This window comes from Wasmannia auropunctata, unplaced genomic scaffold, assembly GCF_000956235.1.
Source record: "Wasmannia auropunctata unplaced genomic scaffold, wasmannia.A_1.0 LD335998.1, whole genome shotgun sequence".
NCBI lineage: Eukaryota > Metazoa > Arthropoda > Insecta > Hymenoptera > Formicidae > Wasmannia > Wasmannia auropunctata.
In genome coordinates, this window is record NW_012026892.1 from 385691 (window position 1) to 400705 (window position 15015).

The following is a 15015-nucleotide window of genomic DNA, read 5'->3' on the forward strand; positions in this document are numbered from 1 at the left end:
CCCCCCCAAAAACGAGGTAAAGTGAAGAACAAAATGTTCTTTCTCTTTCCAGAGAGACCGATATCTGTTACAGAAAAAGATAAAGAAGATTTTAGATTTTTTATAACATGTTTTTTTATTAAAAATAATTATAGCTTTTTTTATACGAATATAACAATAATGATATCGCCATCTCGTCGTTATTATTATTAATATATACCGCGACAGTGATATACTTATGACTCTAACGGAAAATGTTTATGTACACGAAGAAATGAGGAGTACGTCGATGGAAGCAATTGTATGCTATTACAATGAACACTGATCCGGTTAATGTTCATCGTTGATAAACATCGTATCGCTCTGGATCCTTCTTCTTCGATACGCTGACATATAAATACATTATATATACATTGCACGCCGCTCATAGGCGCGCGTAAGAATGTGAATTTAATTATTTATCTCCGTTCTAATATGCATTCTGTTTCTGCGCATCGATTACGGTTTTACCCTACGACTTAAGACCTATAATAAGACCTTTCTTCACGAGTATTCGTATCGCCGAACTGAACAGTACTCTTCTATTTACATCATAAAGTATCGCATTCGATAAGCGCAAATATTCCACTTTCGCGTCGTAGTCACACATTCCGGTGCTATTGCATCTCGCTCACAGACTCTCTCTCTGACAAACATAAAAATGTAAGAACACTGACGTTAAAATATACATTTGTCCTTTGTATCATTTGTACAGCCTTATTTGGAACAACACACTTCGGGATGCTGCACGCCCATCCACTGCGAAAAATTACTAGGGGAAGGGGGAAAAAACGAACGACCGTTAAGACAACCCGCGTCCACGCGTCGTCGCCTCGTTCGTAATTGAATGTTTCGTTAATCGCGTATAAGTTCGTTTCTGAGATCCTCGATTCCCACGCGTCTCCTCTCATCCCTCACATTGCTGCCGGTATCGATTCGAAAAGCATACGCAGTCTATAATTGTATTACAATAGTAATACTCGTCGACTCAAGAGACGTAGTCTCTATGATCGCCTATTAGATATAATATACATTGAAACTAATCTCGAGAAATTCTACTCCTTATCTATACTTAACTGATAATTCTTTCATTTTCTTTTACTGTAGACCTTAATCCAGCAGATTAAGATGACGTCAGGAGCTTCAAAGCTAAACATTGACTCTTTATTCGTGCATTATATACATCGAACTTGCATCGTAAAATTTTTGTTATAAATTTTGTTATAATAAAAAATTATAATAAATTTTGTTATAAATTTTAACAATTTTGAAAATAAAAATAATTATGTGCCTTAATTGCATTCAATAATATTAACACGATATCGTCCAGCGTTATCAAATTCAAGCCGCAAGTAAATTTCCACGAAATACAATTTTTATTTAATCGAATAAAGCCAATTATTCTTTCCAGATAAAGAATTACTTGTTGAAATTTAATTCTCATTAATAAAGATAATTTTGTTAACGTTAAAGCTCAAGTTAAACTTATTGCACAAGAATCGAAAATATGAGATATCTATAATCTAGATCTCTCTTGTCTGACAAATTTTATTCAATGTAATGTCTCCGATTGTATCAATTCGGCTGATAGATTAAAATGACGTCACAGACACGTCGATGTCAATCGAGATACGTTTTCCGCATGCATATGCACACAATATGCACAGTATTTTTTTATCTCCTTATTCACATTATTCAGACAGTTATCTAACCAAATTAATCGATAAATTAGATATCGAGGGATACTTTAAATTACTGAGTCACTATTACTGTCATTCCGACCGCGTTTTGCGTATTGATAGCGGACAAGTTATCCGTCCACGATGTCTTCATCGTCTCCTCGTCTTCGCTGTTCTCGGAACTGCTGTCGGAATCCGATTCCGGTAGTGGTTCCAATATCGCGCCGTATCGCTTCAGCTCCCTGCGTGCCTTCTTGGCGAATTTGCTGTTGGCATCCAGGGTCAACTGATAGGCCGTTCTACCGCTGTACGTTTCCTCGTTTAGACACGACGCGCGCTGGCATTCTGGCAATAGGAAATCAAACAACGGCCAATCCTCGTGCTCCACCGCGAGATGAAGCGCCGTGTATCCCGCCAGGCCCTCCTTCGCCTTGAGATCGGCGCCTGAACGCAACAGAAGTCGCACCAGATCCACGTGTCCATTGACAGCAGCCACGTGCATGCACATCTCGCCTGTAACAAAAAGAAAAACAACCGTGTCACACAAATGCAACAAACAATCAACGATTTTTCTTACTCAAATTTTGAAAATGAAAATCCCTCACAAATAACTCTGAATCGAAAAATCAATTGATCAGAGAATCTAATATTAAGCATGATTAGCAGTCAAAATAACTCTACGTCTATCCATTCCTCTATTCTACGTCTCAACAGAAAGTCATTTCTTCAATCAATCAAGATTTATTTCTTTGAATGCTTCACGGTTGCATCCCTCCTGATGCGAGCCAGGGACGGAGGAGCGCGTAGATACGTCGAAATGATACGGCCGAGTCACATGTCTCGCGCGACTCGCGATGAGATATAGATAGAACTAGGAAGACGCGAGTGAATCATTGTCGTCGGAGGTTTGGCTGGAGTCCCACGGTCCAAACTAGGCTCGCGCCGATCAAAAGTAACTGCTAAAATTAACTGCACCGCATTACCCGTCGCATTGGCGGAATTAAATATGGCATAACTATACGTGCATCGCACTATGTCGATATTGTAGCTCTCGCTTCCGATGACAGAAATAAACCCAGTAGGTTGCAACATTCAGAAGTACAGTCGTATATATACACACACGTAAAGGTGTACCGTAGCTTCTGTTTTTACCGTGCAAGAAGACCGCGTACGGTCGATTGCGGCGACATTGAAAGAGTTAAAGCGTCGGCGAGGTTTCTCAGCTCAGATCTCAGGATGTCGCGTTTTCAGATGTCCAGACGATACACGTTACTACAACGCGATAGGAAAGACCTCATCGAATCGCTCCGCGATTTACTAGAAATCTGGGGCAAGGGACGCGAGGCTCCTGTGGCGTCATTAGGGCCAGGCATGAAAGAGGATCAATTTTTTAAGGGTGAAAGTTCGACGTGGAAGCCACCAACGTCGACGCCGCTGTGGGGTTTCCCGACCGCGCGAGCTCAGCCAAGGTGTGGCGGGGCGAGGCGAGGCGAGGCAAGGCGAGAATATCGCGCGGCACGCAAATAGTTCTGCAGGTATTTTTAAATATCGAAAACATCTGGCCGCGTGCGCGTCCGCCCCACGTCTCGCGCGTGGCGTCGCGACGCGCCGCGCCGCGTAATGTAACGAGCGCGCGCACGCAAGCACGAAGCCTGCACGCCGAATTCCATCGTACGTACACGTGAAGCATTCCGCTCCCGTTCGCCAGGCACACCTCGCACGCGGTGCCCACTCTCGTCGGCGGAATCATATTTCTTTCCTCCGTCGATTGCCGAGAGAAGCGACAGCTCCCGTTATATCCTCAATAAATTACAAATCGCACAATCGAAATTACCTCCTCGTAAACAGTTTTATCTAATTCCAGTCCGCGCGATCGTTATCGCGAAATTCGATCGCGTTTATTGTCAGCCTCTTATTTTCTCAATTATCGCCAGGCACACCGCAAGCGATTATTCAATTTTGATCGTTCAATTTGTTTTCAAAGAAAATAATATAAGTGGACTTTGGAACGCGATTATTTCGAGTGAATCAGTTATTCCTCGGCCATGGAATCCGTACCGAGAAGCTCATAATCTATTACTCATCGATCCTTAATCGCAAGTCTAGGACGAATGTCGCGCGTGCGAGTTATCTGACGTTCGCGCAGACATGGGTAGGTCCGCAACCTCATTCGCGGTTTCGGTTAATTAATCATGATCCGGAACGATCGCTTACGATACGATCGGCTCAGCAGACGTGCGTGCGTTACACGCGTCGCGTGAATTTGCAGCGGAATACACGCCGATGACGCTACACGCGGGATTTCCAAGACTTTAAAAAATTCAGAATCATTTCGCGATGAACGACCGCCGCCAACCAGAGTGATTTTCTCTTTCTCTCTTTTTCGTTTTTTTTTTCTATCTGCCTCTCTGTGCTTTATCGCAGTTTTCAGTTTTTGGAAAAAGAACAACGATATATAGGAGGGGAGCATTCTTCAATATCTCCTCGGATTCCCTCATATAAATATCAAAATCTTTTAACTAAAAGCAATTACATTATAAATTATTATAAATATTAATATTATTAACAATATTTAAATAATATTATGATATCAATGGAAAAACATGCTTTTCACCTTAAATTTAGGCATAATAATTTTATAATAAAATTTAATTTAAGAAGTTTTAAGTTAATTTTTATTTAAATTTTGTAAACTTGCACATTATAGATAAAAAGCACTAATTTTTTTTAAGAGAAGGCGAACGTAAAGCCCTAGAAAAAAATTTATACTTCTATACTTTCCAATCCTTACTAATTCTTTTTCATCTGACTATCGAGTATCTTTAGTTATTTTCGTAATTATATAGCGTAACAAAATGCAATACGTTTTGACGAAGTACGCCGAGTTGTGGCTTTATCGTGTAGCTTTTAATCGAGGTCGAGGTATTGTTTATCTGAACTGAAAGCGAATTTTCGTCATGGAATTCCCCGCGTACGAGTACGCGCCGTTATCGATCGTAAGTGACCGCATTATTATCGTCAAGCATCGCGAGCAAACGTGCTCATTGAAAGCAGCTTGGAGCTTTAAGATTTAATCAGTCAATAAATTTCACGTATAAAATTTGACGCAGAAGACGTCACGCCAGATATGCAAATCACGTAGTCCATGTCCCCCCTCCACCTTCACCAGTCGCAGTAGCAACAAGTATACACGAAGACATTGATAACTCATAATCAGCCGACTATACTGGGTGCTCCGATTTGACAAGGTCGGTATTTGTTGACAAATTATTCGACAAACATTGCTTATTATACGAAAACATATTATTTTTTCGTAATCATTTTTCGATTTTCAATGTTGACTGGTTTTTTTGTAATTAACTTTTACGCTTCTACCAAACCCACTTTAAATGCAACAAAAAATAATAGTTTTACGGTCCTTTGTCGTTTATTACGCGGAAGGTTTTTAATTTTTTATAATAATTAAAATAATGATTTGCGTCTCAATATTGTAAGGAGGGACAATCAATTTTATAAAATTTATATCATTGTAACATGCGACGCCAGGACACCCAGTATATAATTGTGAAATTTTTCAAATTCAAATTAGCTCAGTAGAATTTACATATTCCTTTTTTTTTCAGAAGGAATGTATTTTCAACGTTTCCGAGATGGAACTTCCAAACGTAGAGCGTAAAGAACAGATGACTCTCTCGATGAAATCATAGGAAACTCGCGCAATTCCACGTGTCCATCGTAATATCATCGCTACGCGAGTCTTATAATATGATTTATTCCGCGCGGTAAAAGCAGGGATTTTCCGCTGCCACCTCGGCATACTTTGTGTCCACCGTCACGGCCGTGGATCATCTTTTCTCGCGCTGCGGCAATTAGCGACAATTATTATGTTGCGAGTTTCCAAATAGATAATCGTGACAGCAGGAAAAATCGCGATTGGTATGCAATACCAATGATTCCTCGTTGCATTTACTTAGTACTTTTTACGTCATTTCGCTCTGATAAGTCCTTTCCAATTTTGCCTAATCTCGTTCCTAGTTTCTATTATTTTCTCACCGCAAATTATAACATTTCGATCGTTCCTTTCTAAAAACAAGCGAAAAACTGAAGTTAATTGAATATTTACCGCTATAATTACGTTGCTCCAAATTCTGAGGTAAAGCGGGCACTGTCTGTCCGGGTATCAGCTTGTTACTCTCCGTCACGGACAGCGGGTCCGTGAGGGCCTTGGCGCAAGCGAGGTCCCCGCTCATGCAGGCCAGGTGAAGTGCCGTGTTTCCACGGAAATTCCTCAGGGATGGATCCGCACCCGCCAGGATCAGTCGTCTGACGATCCACGGCTGGCGCGTCAGCACTGCCAGGTGCAGGGGCGACTGCCAGTCGTTGTTCATGGTGTCCAGTAGGCACGGGTAAGGGACCATCTTTATCAAATAGAGCGCAGCCTCCACGAAGCCCTGTACGATCGCGATGTGCAGTTGCCTGTACAGGTAAAAAAAAAAAATACGTTACGTAAGAAGAGGCAGACTTGAGACAACTTGATGGCACTTATGTGTAGTATTATTTATTAATTCTTACCACCAGAATATTTATTCGCTAATGTTTAATTCCTGGATTTTTTTCTTTGTCTTCGGCACAAAATATTTTCTCGATGTCTCGCCGCAAGTGCCGCATTTCCGTTTTTTATGAGACGCACGTCACTGTGCAATTTATCATATTGTTGTTGCTCATCTGAATTTCCGAAAGGTGATTCTTATCGAAGAATGAAACTCGTTTCATTGAAACGGTCAACGAGCCCGAGCGAGAGTCACCCTAGCGCACGTCAGACGTATAGGCCATTCCATTTACGCCAACGACGTTACGTACGATGACACGCGTTCAATTGATACATATATATATATATATATATATATATATATGTATACTACATTCGTTAAAGAATAAAGTGGAAAAAAACAGTAGATAAAGACGCGAGAGATTGCTTACTCAACTCGATTCATCGATGAGCAATTGAGAGATATAAAATTTCAAATGTTGAAATTCATACCAATGAAATTGAAATTTATTCGTCATCGCTTATAAGATAACTACAATTCGCTTTTCGAGTGTTATTTACTTCTGTTAATTATTATTTCCCGCGGTATTCCCGCCGTCCGCGTATTAGCATAGCGTGCAGCATAACGTACGACCCTGGACCCGTCAGCTGCGCGATCGCTCTGGCCGCAATAGGACGTTAACAGGATTGCGGGCTAACGGATCTTCTCGACTTATGAAGTCGGCGATAAATATAAAACGAAGAGACGCGTACAGACGAGGAGTCGACTAACGAATAAGTCAACGATTTAATGAAACAAAAAGGGACACTTTATGTTGTTTTGATTATTCAAATGTATGTACATATATAAACTTCATAGCATCACTTCGATATTATAGCTTTCGAATTTAATTCTGACATACAAGAAATTCAGGACAATTCATCCAGATTCTTAGATGCGTAAGAATACGGTCAGCTGATTTCGTCGAAGAAAAAACAATGCCAGCCGACACGTCACCCACACACGTCCGCTCTCCAGGGCTGCATTCCCTGATTTTCCACTCGGGTTCATTTTATCCTTGTTTATTGTATTCAGTGAACAACAAGGATATAAGATGAATCCAAGGGGGAAATCTGGAACGCGTCCCAGGGCGTCGAAGGGTTAATAAAAAAACGAAATAAATGAAAACTCAAGCGATAATTGCACTCACGTGTCACCGTCGTCGTCCTGCGTGTAGTACAGCTGCCAGAGTTCCTCGTTGCTCGTCCCATAGTTTATAACGTTGTCGTCCCCCGGGCAATGCCGCTCTAACGTATCGTTCTCGTTGTCCCGCGTAAGATTCGCGCTCACGGGCAACAGCTTGGGGGTCGTCGGCTCGGCGGCCTGGATCTCGCCGGCGAGCGGGTTCAGGCTGACCTGTTTCAGGCTGAGCTGGCTCAGGGTCTCGGTGAGGTCGAGGTCCACGCCGCTGTCGAGCGCCTTCATTGGCTCCTCATGGACAATCGTCGCCGACGCTGCCGATGATGACGATGATGCCGGTGTCCTCGCCTTGGGCGCCACGGTCGGCTTCCCCTGCTCCACCCCCTCCTCCCCCTCGCCCCACCGTCCCTCCTCCCGCGAATGCAGCAACCCCGAGTCGCCGCTGATCTCGCCGCTGAACTGCAGGTTGCCGCCCGACAGGAATCCGGAGTCGATGTTGCCCACCTCGTCCTCGTCGTATTTGCGCTTGTCGTCGTCGTCGTTGTTGTCGCACTTCCTCCGTCGCTGCTCCTTATCGTCCTCTGTAACACGTTCCTCCATTTGGGTTCCTCTACTCGTTGGACGCCACATGGTTTTTTTTTCTCCGGTTTTTTTTCCCCACTCGAGTCGTGCCTTCAAGAAGCGGAGACTCGTCTCTCCTGCTTTCGCTCGCGACACCGCTTTCTCGCGAGGAAACGTCAACTATATAACTTCTCCCCTCTTCCCCCCTCTTCGGTTGTTAGATCTTTTCGTTGTCGGACACCTGCAGCCCGCCGAATCGGTGACAGACGCGCACGGTAATCGCGGAACGACGGGAAGACGACGAGTCGAAAGGAGCGCGACGCGACGCGACGCCGCCGAATGGCACGGGATTCTAATGGGTGGCCGCCGTTTATAAGTGTATCCTCGCCTCTTCTCTCGTCGTTCGCACCTCTCCCTCTGCACGGTCGCCTCGCGTGCGGTAGGAGCTGAAATTCCCACGACGGTTCTCGTTCGCCCGTGCAGATCTCTCGTTACGCGACCTCCACAGCTTTCTCGCGTGACCTTCGTACTGCGCGCGCGACGTATTCTCGATTCTCGATAACGCGCTCGTTCGACTTCCGTACACCGGTCGAGTCCCCGACGTCCTCTTCCGTTCGTTCGCTCACGTCGACGCGTATATTCGACACCTCCCCCTCCGCGCCGCCTCCTCTTCCTTCCACGGAACAGCTGTGCGCTGTGCCCCGCACTTTGGTCTGCTCCCCTCTGCCCCCCACGTCGGTCGTTTTTATCTCTCGCTCCCTCTCTTTTTCTCTCTCTCTCGCTCCCTTGAATACCAATGCTCGCTCGCGCACTCTCGTACGTCCGACTTTCTCTATCTCTCGTTCTACTTCGTTTCACACCTTTCACCGCGCCACAAAACGTTTTCGACTTTGAGTCGGGATTCCTTTTTTTTTTTCTATCGTCGTCAGGGGAACAGATGGAAAGCGTTCGCTTTGTCGTTCGATTCGACGCGCTTCGTGACCGCGCGAACGCGAGCGAACCCTTTTGCCTCGTAATCTCAGAACGAACTGATCAGAAAGAGAGAGGAGAGAGACTCCGCGACACTCGCGACTCGCGTTGTTGCCAAACAGGCGGCGCCTGTTGCGCACGCGCAGCGTAAGAATGCAGGGATGTGCGTGGAGCTTTTTGCAACTGGATCTCTTCTCTTTTATCCTCCGATGTCTAATTATATATATATAATCTATATTTTTTATTTTAAATGCAAAAGATAGAAAATCTAGTGCCATAAACTGTGGACCAATTAATTAACGATTAACAGATAGATGATCGTAAAGTCCTATTCAGACAATTGACTTGCGTATGACTGATAATCATAGATAATGCATAAAGAAATTTATCCAATAGTATTTCTATTATATATAAAAACGAATACGATCGATAATTTTCTTTATGTACATGATTATGCAGCTATGCAAATTTGTCTGGATAGGTCCTAACTCGGTAATAAACAATTTTCGATAGAGTACGTAAACGTAAATCGTAGTCGTGGGTCAACGCATAATAATTTTATGTAAACGTGTGTCGTATCATTGTGGCGTCAGAGACGATTGACGTATAATATACGACATACGTTTACGTAAAATTATTATTGCGTTGACCTACGACTACGATTCACGTTCTTGGATAACATTAACGATAATTTTCCTGCGTCAGCCCTATCGCTACCGATTTGCGTATAAAGACTTTTACCAATAAAATGAATTGATTTTTTGACACGGCGAGGAAGAGGGGCTCCAGATTGCACCTTTATTTACTCGATCTAGACACTTGATTAGAACCGCGCTCGGACGCGCACGCGTGAGAAGAATGGTCGTTTAACGACGCTCGCGCGAAGCGGCGTTCGGCTGCGTTCGGAAGCGTCATCCGCGCGCATCATTTTATCCTTGTTTAACATTCGGCGAACGAGAAGGATAAAATGATAACACTCGGAGGAGGCACTCGGGTGACGTTCCCGAGCGCAACTTATGGCGGTAATTCCTGACTACGGAGTGGGGGGAGCGGGAAAAACCCGCTCCCCCTTCTCAACACAGGGCCAGCTGCGTATGCCGATACGAACGACTCTCATTCTATAGATAAGGCGGCTTCGGCCGCCACGAAGAGCAACGGAGAAAACGCATCGTCTCGATATTTGCGCGACGATATTTCGCGTATATACCGTATGGAACGTATCAAGTTTTTATAATATAAAATTTAAATTTTACGGGACTTTTACGACATTTTCCGATATACTTAATCCTATTATCGTAATAACACTAACGTTAATGTCATATCGACAATTAACGTTGACGATAATACTATTTTTTAAATATTTGTCTTTGAAGAGAGAAAAAAATGCGATCTTTGATTAACTCTTTCAGTTTACGAGGTGCTTACAATCGCAGATTGGATAAAGTCAGATAAGTGTCAACACTCAGGTATTTAAAGGGAATATCCACTGACTGAGTGTTTGCCTTCTCTGCGGTTGCGTGAATTTCTTATGTGTCTTTTACGACATAGGTTTTTACCACAGATAAAACGGACCGCGAGGGAAAATCTGACACGACGGAACGTCCCGCTTTACAATTCGCGGGAAACGCGGAAGAAACAGCACGTCCATGCGCTGGCTTTTCTTCGGATTAATCATATTTTAAGATCGGTATTTATATAGCCCGATCTTATATGTAACAACAAGACCGTTTTAAATATAATTTCGAAATGTTTTATGATCGTTATTAGCTTAATGGAATTTGAAGCTGAATGAAATTCAAGATTAGCTATAAGATCTCGAGCTATAAATCGCCGTATAATTAATAATTGGAGAAAGAAAATTGTAGAGAATGCTAATAGAAGATATTTCAGACACGAAACAAGTTGCGTTGAAGCTTAACAGAAATAAAATTGTATTAAAAGTATTAGTAAACAATCTATTTAAAAATAAACTTATTAATATTGAATAACAAGATTATTTTTAATAAAACTGCTGTTAGTTAATGCTGTTAATACAATTGTTATTTTTCTATGCAGAAAAGTTGTCTCTCTCTCTCTCTCTCTCTCTCTCTATTTCACCGCGATTTTATGGATAACCTGAAAGAACTTTTGAAATCTACTATAACCATCGATCATCACAATTTGCAAAAACGAGATAAGAAGATAAAAATACCCTTTTTTTAATTTCCTCTTCTGATTTAACTGGAAAATTACAGTTCGGACGAAACGGATAATAATGGACTATCAAAAAATGACCCGAAACTCAGAGTTATAAATACTCCTATCACATATCTTTCGAAAATGCGAAACACATGTCGAAAGGTTCATCCTCGATATGCTGATGGTGCATTACGTAATGTTTCCCGCGTATTTATATCGCATTATCGCCCTAGCATTGAACAACATTAAGATCACAGTGTCACAGACATGACCGAAAAATAAAATAACTTTTCGATCATATGATTATTCGTCATGCGTTCGTGAGATCGTGCACTATATCGTGACACTGTGTTGAACTTTTATAAGTTCAACAAAATAAACATTTTTTGGTTATATTGACGCCATTTGATATATCATGATGACTTTTTGTTCTGTATTTGGATACTCTTTTCCTTCGTAATTCTCATTTATACGTAAATTATGCGCGATTTCGGCGAAATGCGCACGAGATTAATCAGGGATTTTTCATTAAAAGGACATACACGCAAGAGAATCAGTGCAAGCTCTTACAAGGCTTTCGATAAAAAAATATATAAACGACATCCACCTTCTCCTCTCTCTCTCTCTCTCTCTCTCTCTCTCTCTCTCTCTCTCTCTCTCTCTCTAGATTTGAGAAATCACTTTTTACTATCGTGATCTTACCGTCGCGAGTTTGTAACGCTTTAAGTCGAGACGCGTGTACAGGCGTTATCTTACAAATTAAATTATAAGTTATCAGGTATAAAGTGTATAAAGCAATTTCATATTATCTCGATCGAATTTTTTTCTTCGTTCCCAAAACAACATATGTTTAGAACGGAATTTTTGTATCTTAATTTCACGTATCTTCGACCGGGTCAACACCGAAACTCACTGTTTTTTCAACTTTAAAAGGAAACATTGAATCGTATTAATCATTTTTCAGAACCGAGAGAACTGATATATACCTATTTCCAAAGATGAATTGTTCCCAAGACATAACAATGATAACAACGAGACGAGAATATAAAGTCGGCAGCCACGAAAGGCATATACACTACTTGCCATCGAGTAATACTACGAGTAAGAAACTCCGAAAAAAATTGCTCGAACAAATAACAATTGAAAGAATTACATGACGACATAATAGCGAATGTTGCCGTTAGTAAATAATTATATTACTAATTGATTTATGTCATTATTAATAGCGTTTTCGATTTGTTGACTCGATCCGACTCCGAGTTGATGGTCTGTTCTTTTTAGCTGTATAAAAAAATAGTTAAAGTGTACAAGAAACGCTAAAAAGAACAAACTATTTTGACTCGGAGTCGGATCGAGTCAACAAATCGAAAACGCTATAAATCTTGTAACCATGATGCCGATGATAAAAAGAGAAATTAAGTTAACTCTAGGATTTCTATTTTGCGGAACGCACGCGCCGATGTACGATACCTTTATCGCGCAAATTTCCGGATATTTCTCCCATGGATGGGACGGGCTCGCACTACGCGTGTGATTTATCACACGCCGATCGATGCCGACTTTCCTGCCGGCGTCCTTGCCGCCACGTGTGGCAGACTACTTTCTTCGCGTCTCCTCCCGAGAATTAAGAGCGCCGCGGCGAACTCACCGGAAATTCCAGCGGCATTTCCTATCCGAAAAGACCTCGCGACGGTGCACACGGCGGGAAACGTTCCGCGGTCGTTTACAGTATACGTATACCGGGAAATCGATTCGACCGCCGACCAAATGTGTGGCCTCGATACGTGCAAAAGAGGCTCCTCGCCACAAAGATTCCACATGGGTTTTCCCATTATTATAGAGAGACTACGCGTTAGGTTCAAAGACAATAGGGCGTTCATTACCCGCCGATCTATTTTCGAATGACAGCCCAAATAAACACACGATCCTCTTTCTTCCACTCCTATTCTTACGAATTGTTTAAATCTAGCTGATATACATTAGCGAAATCGATTATAAGCACTAATAAAACTTTTTTGAAATAATTATCTTTTTAAACATTAGTGCGTTAGATTTGTATGTAGTAATAAATGAAAAATGACGCATTATTCTCGTAAAATATTTCATGTTTCCAGAATTAGATTTCTTGGAAAATTTGGAGCAGATCTTAGCAATTTCGCAATCTTTATAATAAATATTTAAATTAAAAATTTAATATTTATAATTAATATTCAAATTATTTCATATGAGCTAAAAACAATCTTTTCATTTCCTTATAATTCAGAAATTATTAACGCTTCAACGCTTTCGAGGAATGAGAGATCGATCGTGAACACATCGAAGAATCACGTGTAAATGTGTTTCTATAAAGGAGAAGCTTCTCAATAGATGCGATAAAATATCTTTGTATGGAATTTTCTATCAGTTTAACATCATTATGCATTACAATGATATTAAGATAAGATAATGACAGATAATTAATTAGGAGTAAAGGTGAATACTTTTTTTTATGTGCGAACGACCTCTACCTGAGATAGGTAGACCTCGATCGACGTCAATGCCCTGATTATCTGGGGAATACCTACGATAACGATAGAAAATGTGTAAATAATTAGCGGTACTTTGTTTGCTCAATGGAATTGACGTAGCGTTGCGAAGTATCTTAACAGTTACCAAGATCTTAATCCCTAAAGTCAGTTTTTTTCCGAGATTTTTCTTAGAAATAAACCCAATTAAGAATACATGATAAAAATGATCTTTGCTTTTTTAACCTGTTACGAAATTTTTCAGGATCTTCGTAAATATGAGCAATTAACTCTTGATTAAGATGTACGTTAACAGAATATATCTTTAATTCGAAATCGCGTCTTTTAACAAAATTTAAACGATAGGAATCTAATAAGGTAACTTTACAAAAAGACTCAACATGTGCATAAATATGTATAGAGTCTCTAATTTAATACTTTATGAATTTATCCCTTTACCAGAATATATATGTATATGGAAAATTGATACATGCCCTAAGTATGCCTAAATTAACGTAAATTCGTATATTGATGCATTAATAATTTATGTAGCATAAAAAACTCATTGATTTGCGTAGCCGTATAATGAATACCCAAAGTCACAAATATTTAACGTACGAATTTATACGTATATCTTGTCATGTTTGGGGCGTGTGTTTCCTGAATATTTATCTATCATGACTGGTGGCTTTTCGAAAAATATAGCTGTGTCAAAGCAGCCGGAAATGATGCTTCATTATTTGACACATAATCAATGTTTAACAAATAATTTTAAAGTTGATCAAACATTAACTGAGGAATTTTTTTGCGCAAGGAGTTAGATCACAAATCATTAGAAATGTATGAAGGGGGAAAAAAGATAATTGTACTATCGCACGTGTATCCGCTCGTATATTTGCCTTGAATCTTTATACCTTGTCTATATGAGCAAATTACATTCTACTCGATTAATTCCATTCAATGTTACATAACAATAATAATATTTAATAATTTCTGACACTCTAAATTTTCTGGAGTGAGATTCACTCCAAAAGAGTGAAAATTCACTCCAAAGGAGTTCATTCCAGAAAATTTAGAGAGCACGACAATGGTAATAAAATTTTCGAATAATCAAGCGCGAATATTAAATTTATTGTTAGACAAGAAGCATGTGCCGTAAATGCACCCCGCGTAAATGCGTACGCGAACAAATTCAAGACATTTATAACGTTGAATGATAATATGATATTATATGGATTTGTCTTGTTTTTTGATATCGCAAACTTATAACACGTACGTCTATCTTGATCTTAGAAAATCACGTACTTATATGTTGTTTACAGAAGAGCCGACCGCGATTATGTAAGAAGAAAGAAAGGTAGTGTCTTTAAATTCACG

General features: G+C 40.8%; 1 protein-coding gene across 2 annotated transcripts; it reads right to left on the reverse strand.

The window, feature by feature from the left end:
• Window positions 1-220: 220 nt before the first annotated feature.
• On the reverse strand, window positions 221-9830 carry LOC105453556 (NF-kappa-B inhibitor cactus-like). 2 transcript variants are annotated; one of them, XM_011695613.1, is made up of 4 exons: window positions 9698-9830; window positions 7437-9169; window positions 5821-6173; window positions 221-2210 (listed from the first exon to the last, which is right to left on the reverse strand). In XM_011695613.1, exons 2-4 carry the CDS (start codon window positions 8054-8056, stop codon window positions 1771-1773), a joined length of 1413 nt encoding a protein of 470 aa, XP_011693915.1. In that variant the 5' UTR covers window positions 8057-9169; window positions 9698-9830; the 3' UTR covers window positions 221-1770. The 2 variants fall into 2 exon arrangements, with proteins under 2 accessions (XP_011693915.1, XP_011693916.1); XM_011695614.1 differs by lacking the exon at window positions 9698-9830 and adding an exon at window positions 9579-9661.
• Between the last annotated feature and the right edge of the window lie 5185 nt (window positions 9831-15015).

Excerpts from the sequence above, each read along its gene's own strand:
- LOC105453556 (XM_011695613.1), bottom strand. The coding sequence starts at position 8,056 with ATGTGGCGTCCAACGAGTAGAGGAACCCAAATGGAGGAACGTGTTACA. Across the intron at positions 6,174-7,436 it reads CAGGACGACGACGGTGACAC|GCAACTGCACATCGCGATCG; the intron begins GTGAGTGCAATT and ends TTACCTGTACAG. Across the intron at positions 2,211-5,820 it reads GGAGCAACGTAATTATAGCG|GCGAGATGTGCATGCACGTG; the intron begins GTAAATATTCAA and ends TTTTTGTTACAG.